Source organism: Rhagoletis zephyria, unplaced genomic scaffold (genome assembly GCF_001687245.7).
Source record: "Rhagoletis zephyria isolate East Lansing unplaced genomic scaffold, Rhagoletis_zephyria_1.1 Rzeph_scaffold_03328, whole genome shotgun sequence".
Lineage (NCBI taxonomy): Eukaryota > Metazoa > Arthropoda > Insecta > Diptera > Tephritidae > Rhagoletis > Rhagoletis zephyria.
Window position 1 is genome coordinate 28240 of NW_016160411.1, and position 9771 is coordinate 38010.

The window sequence follows — 9771 nt, forward strand, 5'->3', positions numbered from 1 at the left end:
ATCTGGAAGTGAGTATGCTTTATAATTGTGCTCAATGGATTATGAATCATTTACGAGAAGGAACTCTTAGTTGTTGGCATGTAGAAGTTCTTGTGAAAGCGCGGCTTATGTTGCATGTTTACATTACGAGTACGTACTTTTTTTTACGCACGCAATCTCGTTGTCTTCCCTTTGGGCTTCATGCGGATTTTTATTAGCTTTCTTGTTTTTATTTTCATATTTGCTAGTGTTAAAAGCAAAACATGGAGTTAATATAAGTGTAGGAATTGACTTCCGCTATCACAACGCCGCCAAGTTGTGAAGCAAACGTGCCTTCTTGTTGGACGTCCTTCGGCTAAACTCTTCTTATTGCCAGATTTCCTTCAAAAAACATCCAAGGGTGCACACATTCGTTCCAGTTTTATGCTTTTGACTTGATTGTGTTTTTATTGTTATTATATTGCCTTGGTTCAGTGGATTTGTTTTTATATTTTTCCATGCGAAGATTATTTGATTCATAATGAGGACAATCAATAAGACAGCGAACAACTGTTTGCCAATAAAAGGCGCTAAGGCCAAAAAGAAATCCCTCTTTATTTCGTATGTAAGAATACGCGCGAAGAAGGAGTATACATACATATATAGGTATATGCAGCGGCAAGCAGCGTAGTTATTGAGCATCTGCCAATCGGCGAACGAAAAGCGATTTTGCAGCACAAGTGCCAATAATGCGAATATAGACACCAGCAACAACTGCAGCAAATACAACAACCATGTCCACAAATGCCAATGCACTAATGTGCGTATATTTAGAAGCCAAATCAAGCCGGAATCCTACGTGCCAACAAATGATCATTGATGCGTTAAGCAGTGTGGCTCGACTTCGCAGCCATGTGATACAGTTCAACCGTATAAATACGTAATAAATAGCGAGAAATCAAAATAAATAAAAAATGTACAAACAAGTGAAATGTACACTTGTATGTATTCATACTTAAGCATGCTTATGTTTTAAAAAATGCAAATCGCTATAATAAAACTAAAGCGTCAGCGTGAAAGATGAAACAATTGAAATTCATGTCACATGCGAGATATATGTATGTATGTATATGTATATCAATATTAATATGTATATGCATTTATGACTGGTAGCATCTGCAGCTTCTATGATAAAAGCGCGTATTTGTCAGAGCACGCTGACGTTACCAACACCTGAGCCCTCGCTTAGTAAGGTTTTGCTATAGAGATCGCACGTTTAAGCACAGTGAAGCAAATGATGAAAACACTATTTAACATACAAAAAAGCCAATATACTACCGAAACTAATTTTTTGTAGCACAAGGACGAAATAATTTAAAAAGTGTATCCTTGCGTATCCTTGGAAATTAGAAAAAATTATATGTTACGGCCCAATATATACATGTCAATATTCCCGATTTCCTCCTTTTAACTTTATTAGTCAAGGATATTTTATTATAAAAGGGGCATTTCCAATATCTATTCGTCATTGTGATTTTTTTTTTTATTCTAAAAAATTGTCTCTCTTAGTTATTTATGTTGTTGTTTTACTTTGCACTGATTTTTTTAAATATATTTTTTTGCTTTAAAAATCATTTNATTAGTCAAGGATATTTTATTATAAAAGGGGCATTTCCAATATCTATTCGCCCTTGTGAACCATTTTTCTTTTTAATTCTAAAAAAATTTCTCTCTTAGTTATTTATGTTGTTGTGTTACATTGTACTGACTTTTTTAAATATTATTTTTTGTTTTGTTTTAAAAATCATTCCCTTGAAATTTTACAGTATTCAATAAAAATCCTGATGTCAGAGCGAAAAACTAAAAAAAGATCAGTCCAGCGCCTTCGTCATGACCTGCAGGCTATGTCGGAGCTACAGCCGCTGCACTTAAACGTAGAACACGTGATATTACTAAGATCCCGTTCGAGTTAAAAACGGTGCATGAAATATCCGTTTTGATTGTATTGAATAGAATTTAATAAATCAATATGAATTTCATAATATTATTGCTTGGCAATAGAGAAGCAGATCCACATTAATTTCAATCATATGTACCATCAGCTTATAAATAGATATGTATATGCCATGACGTGTATCACTACTACGTTTCATTTTTATTTCCCCGTATTAGTATCTTTTTCGTGTTCGTGCTCGTCTTCGCCTTACCTTCGTCTTCGGATTTGTGCATAAGTTAGCTAAGAGTTCTGAAATAGTTGGCAACCCTCCTAAATATAGTTAAGAAGTAAAAAAAATCTCTTGCGCATGATATTGTGATACGAACATATTTCATGTGGCTGATGAATGTTAATGTTAAGTTAAATTTGATTTTTTAAATACGTGACAATGCTCCTAAATACAGTTCAAAAATAAAGCCTTTTTAAACACATTTCATTTGGTACCTATTTTTTAGTAGCTGCTTTAACTTATTAAATAATTTGAGTTAACATTTTTAAACAGGTGGCAAAATTTTTTAATATTATTAATATTCAAACCAAGAATATCTTACCACCTTCGTTCCACGTCCTATTTTAATATTTCATTTAACGTATGCATACTTTAATTAAATTCTAATTTAAAACTAGTGGCAACCCTGTTCAAAATATTTTAAAACAAAAATCTGGGTAAACCTTTTTCGACTGGCACACATTTTGCGTTACATATTTAAATTACATAATTCAAGTTGAATTTAATTTCTAAAACACAACAAACAACAAGAGGGTTGCCATCTTAAATAAAATTAAGAAAAAAAAACGTTTTTAAGGAATGTCAATTCATACCTATACTTTAATAATTTATTTGACTTATTAAATACCTTGAGTTTAACTTTTTACACAGGTGGAACCCTCTTTAATGTTATAAATGCTGAAACTTAATTTTTATTAATACTCTTTTGTTTGACGCCAATATTTTAATATTTCATATAATTTAATTTAACTCGACTTTTCAAATAGATGACAATCCTGTTCAAATTATTTTTAAACCAAAACCTCGTTAAACCTTTTCCCTCTGACACTTGTATTGCGATACATATTTAAATTATCTTAGCCCTCTAATTAAAATTGAATGTATGTAATTATAAAATCAGGTGGCAACATTTCTACATACGGTTTGGAAATTAAGTTTCTTCAAAGCAATTTTGATTTATATTCACATTGAAGTAATTCATTTAACTTACTGCTTATCTTGAATCTAACTTTGTAACAAGGTGGTAACCCTATGCAAAATATTTTCAAACTACTACCTCTTTCGTCTGACATCCACGTCAGGATATACATTTCAATTTTCTGCCTTTATTTAAGCCGAACTTGCTCTTTGAAACAGGTGGCAACCCATCTACCTACAATTAAGAAATAAAGCCTTTTCAAAACAATTTCGATCGATGCGCATAGTGTAATAATTGACTTAGTTTAAAAATGATTTGGATTAAATTTTTATCAGGTGGCAACTCCTTTTGAAAAAATAAGAAGTTATTGCAAATCCACAGGCTGAGCCCTTTAATTTTATTCCACATTTTGTAAAATCGAACGAACAGTACAGATCTGATGTGGCGAAAAGTTTTCGCGTATTATGCATTCGTATGTATGTATGTACAATGTACAATTTAATCTAAATAAACCTTAGGTATCCTTCATTCATTTTTGGGACGAGAGAGACAGGTAATCGTTATAAATTTTTTATAAGGTACAACCAAATAGAAAAACTAAAGTAAACTTTCTATTGAATGGCGGTGCTTAAAATTATCCGATCTCTTAAAATGTTTCACGAATTCTCCTTTACAACNCAGGTGGCAACCCATCTACCTACAATTAAGAAATAAAGCCTTTTCAAAACATTTTCGATCGATGCGCATAGTGTAATAATTGATTTACTTTAAAAATTATTTGAATAAAATTTTTATAAGTGGCAACTCTTTTTGAAAAAATAAGAAGTTATTGCACATCCACAGGCCGAGCCCTTTAATTTTATACCACATTTTGTAAAATCGAACGAACAGTACAGATCTGATGTGGCGAAAAGTTTTCGCGTATTATGCATTCGTATGTATGTATGTACAATGTACAATTTAATCTAAATAAACCTTAGGTATCCTTCATTCATTTTCGGGACGAAAGAGACAGGTAATCGTTATAAATTTTTTATAAGGTACAACCAAATAGAAAAACTAAAGTAAACTTTCTATTGAATGGCGGTGCTTCAAATTATCCGATCTCTAAAATTTTTCACGAATTCTCCTTTACAATGAGTATTGCATACTAATAAACACTGTATGTTGCAACATCGATTGCTATCAATTTATTGTTGATGTTTTGCGCGAGATATGCTCATGCCTTTGAAGCTGTTGTTAACAACGTGCTTGCATACTTATTTATGCCGATACATACATACGTATGTAAGCACATACATACATAAGTACCGATTTAAACAATTTTTTCTTTTGTTTTAGCATTTGAAATGTTGACAGATATGAATGTTTTTTTGCTTCAAAACCCAAGTTCCAATAAAAATGTTAAGCAGTTATATACTGCCAGTTAAGAGATACGCAACCCAAGTACACACATACACACGAAAAAAACTTCTAGGATTAAAAGTATGAAACTTCTTAGTTGAACGCATGCGGTGCACATCAGAGCGAATTTGATGCACATTTTTTCCACTAATAAGTAAAAAGTTTAAAAAACTAGATAGAAAATATAAGCAATGTGGGTAATTTTTAAAGTTGTTTATTCATTCGTTCATTTCTGCATTTGTCTGGTTTCGAAACAGCCACCAGAAATATGAATCCTCCATACACACCTTGCATGATGTCGATGGGAGAAAAACAAATTAAAATTATCTCAAAATACTGTTATGAATTATTGATCCCCTTTTTGCCGAACTTTTTCTTGAAAAATTGAGTCTAGAATGAGCAGCTTTTCCTCCTCCAAAATCCTATAGTTGAGAGCGATTTTCGGAGAGTTGTTTAGAGAATGAATTTGCAAGATCTTGAACTTTTTCTTCTTTTAAAATCATGAAAAGTGTCAGGCGATCACTGGTTGACGTTTTTACAGGAAAAATGCTGCTTTAGTGTCCTTACTTTTTATTGGTACTCGCTTTTTACTCTCACTTCAGAGAGTAATTTTGCTGTTTGACATTTATACAGGAATATAAGAAAAGGACCGTTAAAAAGCCCAAAGTTGAAACTCCTTTCAGTTCTTTATTTTATTTCACTTCTTCTAATTGACTGCTAAAGCTCGCCAAAAATATTTGGCGTACTGTCTGCAGTGGTGTCAAGTTTGCGCCAATGCCCTCAGTGGCTTGCATTACTTCTGCACCAATTCAGCCTCATCAATTGCAAATTAATCTGTTAATATTTACTAAGTATGTGGCTAGATAGTGCCCGTGGGAATAAAGCATGCGCCAAACATCAGGTGTAATATAGCAGTTATTTCGTACACACGCAAAACATTGACGATAATTTAGCTGAGATTACGGTAGTTGCATATTTGTATGTATGTATGTACATAGTTTGCTTTTGAAGTTCCCAATGGAATGCCACCAATTTATTGCTTGTACATAGATAGCGATTTTGTTTTTATTATTTTTGTCACACATTTCCTTCATTGCTTTCTCTAGATTTTCACCGAGGTTGTGTAATAAAGTCTTAACGATGTACATACATATGTATATATACATTTATATACAAACATTCTCAGATAAAAACGATAAAGTATTCACTACAGTGACTCAAGAAAATAGTCATTCTACTAAGCTGAATTGCTTTTATAAAACAATTCATAAAAAAAAACATTCAGTTTTATAATTATTTTTCAAACTTATTTTAAACTGTTTTTACAAGCACTTATAGAAATACATTTTGGGTACCAGTAAAAGTCATAAATACAAAACTTCACATCACGAGTTCACGCTCCTTCACATACTTGCTTGCCTTGTCCCATCCATTTCATTTCTTGGAGGGCGCTGATGCCAGCCTTTGCCTTCACGAGAACATCAATAAGCCGGGCAGAAGCAGCTTCCTCATCAAGGGCGTGGATGTCCTTGAATAATGGTCCTTTAGTCGTTTCCCGTGGTCGTCATTAAAGGAATATGGATTCAACAGAGGTGTGGTTTCGCCTGCTCGCATCCGAACTGGTGTTGGGTTGGTGCGCAGAGGATACATGGTGTAAACATCGAAAGGCTGTGAGCTGCTTCAACCGGATGCAAAATAATCGTTTTTGGGATTGGGTGAATTGCGGTCAGAAACTTTCCCCACTTACGGGGACTTCTGCAAGCGGAACCATCATCCTAAGGCCGAGGTCACGCAATGAGCAGCTGAGCGGTGAGCGGCTTAAAATGAAAATATACGGCATACTACTGAAGTGAGTAAAGGCCACTCATCGCTTAGCCGCTCCTTACGTGGCCTCGCCCTTAGTGTCTCTAATTTGTTTATATCACATACCAACTTCAAACGAGGCGGGTATAACAGTAGTTTTCTAATTGGAGAATATAATCATGAGGAAACAAATACTTCCATTCATTGGAGATAAGTCTAAATAAATCATTTCGACTTATGCAAAAAAAGTCGAACTCCATTATTTTTGAGTTGTGCACTTTTTGAAGGTGGTGTGGGATATGTATGTATGTATATCTAAGTATGCACCAGTAAGAACATAGTTGAATTACATGAACCTAGGGATTCCAGAAAACCGGCCAGGCTCAACATCAGAAGCTAGTAAATTCAGAATACATGTTTTGGTCTTTAGGCTTTTACCTTGACCACTTACTACTACAACAAAACACAATGAACTTTACCTAGTAAAGGCTTCATTAATGGTGTCAAAGCATTAAATAGAATAAATAGATGTTCAATTTCTATAAATCTGTTGCAAAAGTCGACATTAATTACACATATTTTCCCAAAAAAAAATACAGAGAGTAGAATATAGTAGAATGGCAATCAACCATTCCATGATAATTTTCCAGGACAGCGGGTTTCACTGTAGTTTCCTCTGGATTACATTGATGTTTTTTTGTGAACCTGTGTTTTATTTAAATTTTGAAAATCCTTAGTAGTGGTTGCAACCAATCAAACAATAAAACAACCGTTAGTAAACAATAGCAAAAACCACATTTCTGAATGAATGAATGGCCTTCATAGTCACTGTTCCGTTGTACGTGCGCGAAAGTTTTCATATACACAATATATACACACATGTACATACATATGTATATTCTTATGTCGCACATTTGGCAACATTCGTCCTTCAACCATTGATACACGAGCTAGAATAAATAGTAGGTTATGTTTCTGCTGCAAATCTTGAGTATGCTTGACTCAGACCTCTGTAAGAGACGTGCTGCATAATAATACGTACGAAAAAAGAAAAGAAAGAAAAAAATATATGGAAAATATGATCCCAACAATGCCGCGGCAACTGGTACGACAATTACGTTAACGAGTACACATAATTTCATTGCTGGATACATTATCCAATAATTTACGAAGATAGGTTAAAGAAGTTCGATAGAAAAATGTGCAAGCTTAGCAAGTTGAGTTGATGGGGAAAGTAGTCAGGGAATTTAATGATTATTACTAGTGCGAATGCATGCACGTACGGGTAAATGCTACCACGTGAAAGTGGACTTAAATTTTAAATATGTATGCAACAAATGTTTGAATCCTTAAATATGTATGTATATACACCTGTAAATTAGATTTTAGCTGGTTCGGTAATGGGGACACATGCCTAGCGCTCGCTAAGATAGGATGATTTATATTTCTTTAGCTTAGCAACGTGTGGCAGAAGTGTTAGGCTTAACAGGTATTCAAGATGCAAAAGAAGACCACGATGCTGAGAAATATAATAGAATTCTTAGTTTCATACATGCGTACATGGATATGGGCAACTCCTAGCATTCGGACGTTTCTTTTAATTTTTTTGTCGGCAAAAAAAATAGATAATTTAAAACACTTTTAGGGCATGTAGTCGTACATATAATTGAAGGTTGAAGGCAGTACTTATGAGAACAAAATTTTGGAAGTTTGTATTCAAATTAATGGCCGTGTAATTGCTCTCGAAATTTATATGCGGGCGTTACACAAAATGGGAGGGATTTTGATATGACGAACAAAGCAACATATTTCCGAAAATTGCCATGTATGGAGAACACAATCTACGAGAATACTTTGGAGAATAATGAAGTTAACAACAAGTATTATAAAATCGAACCTAAAGGTTGAATTAACTTCAAAATAATTGTATGTGTACGTTCGGAACTCGGCGTTTGGTTGAGAAAACTGATTTTTTTTTTTTTAAGTGAGGTCGTCGTATTTTAATAAAAGACATAGGCTTAAAACTAAGGTTATTCAGAGCCATGTTTCAAGAAATAAGAAGAGCAAAGCAGATTTCTCTATTACGTGTGAAAGAAATATGAAAAAAATATACAGTGGTGAAAACATCAATAGGGAAGAGACACTTTAGCCTCTTTTTGACTATTTCGCTTTAGAGTATTTAATTTTATTGTTTTTTTTTTTATAAAAGTATAGCTCGTTATCTAGCAAAACCCATGTATGTCAAAATTTCAAACTTTGTGCAAAAATTAGGAAAAGTAATTTTTAGCAAAAAAAACCGACTTAAATTCTCATATAAAAAAAAATATATATATATATATACATATATCTCATGTTCCTCTGATCGGATCTTAACCAGATTAGTATGGGACCACCTCTGAGACATTACTTTTCCGAGGCAAAAAGAGTTATCGAAATCGTGTACACACATTCACACACATTTATAGGAGGTTATATAAGGAGTGTGGTGGTAACTCAGATTCAGGCTTTGTCATATTTAAAAATCTTTGTAACACAATTTAATGTACTTCAGATTCTGTAACATACTCTTGCACAAATACAAATGCGTAAACAAAAGTGTATAAATTTATTCAACAACAGAAACAGTCTCACATAAACATACAAAAAACCGCGTTATTACTATTTATCATTCCTGTATACATCCAAACATATATATATACATGTTCAAAATTCTAAGTACATATTTAAATAGGTACATAAGTAAGTTGTATTCATAATGCATGCATAGGTGCTTATAGTATGTACATATATTTAAAAAATACAAAATCTGGCAGCTACCTACAAACGAATTCTAGGTACTTCATCCAATACTCCTGGGCTACTTCAAGCGTTATATATATACATATATATGTGTACTTTAAAGTGTTTTCTACTTTGCAAATATTTACATTCTATCTACATAATTTTATCCTTAGTTTAGTAGTATGTTAACATTTGCATCGACAGCGTCTTGAGATTGGTTGCGTATACGCCCCAACGTATTTAAGCGGCGTAATAACAACCCAGACGCTGGATACAATTGTGTGCTGTGTTTGCAAATACAAAGCAAAGCAAAGCGTTGAAGGAATTTGATTATAAAGTTTTGCAACTGAATGTTTTGGCTGCTAGATTACTTACCCGCTTGCCACGTTTGCCGCGTGGACCTTTTTCGCCGGGCGGACCAGCTGGTCCAGCTGGCCCCACCTCACCACGTTCGCCAGGTACGCCTGGAGGACCTAGAAGAAAGATGTGCTGTTTAGTAAATGTATAAATTTGCATTCCATTTGCTTTTAAGGCTTGTGTTTGCGTATTCTAAATATATATGTACATATGTACATATAAACATAAGTGCACTACATACTACTAATACCGAAAAGTGTTGCTTAGATTTATGAAATGTTGTAAAAAAGTATTGAGATTTCGTTTATTATTTATGGTCAAATC

At 33.6% G+C, this 9771-nt stretch overlaps 1 protein-coding gene across 1 annotated transcript in view; it reads right to left on the minus strand.

Moving 5' to 3' along the window:
• The window catches only part of LOC108368807 (collagen alpha chain CG42342-like), a gene marked incomplete at both ends in the record, with an annotated part of 37773 nt that extends 28210 nt beyond the window's left edge, over window positions 1–9563 (minus strand). Inside the window, one exon of the mRNA XM_017623723.1 lies at window positions 9466–9563. Coding sequence (XP_017479212.1) covers window positions 9466–9563 — 98 coding nt within the window. The remainder of the gene's footprint in view (window positions 1–9465) is intronic.
• Window positions 9564–9771: the final 208 nt, after the last annotated feature.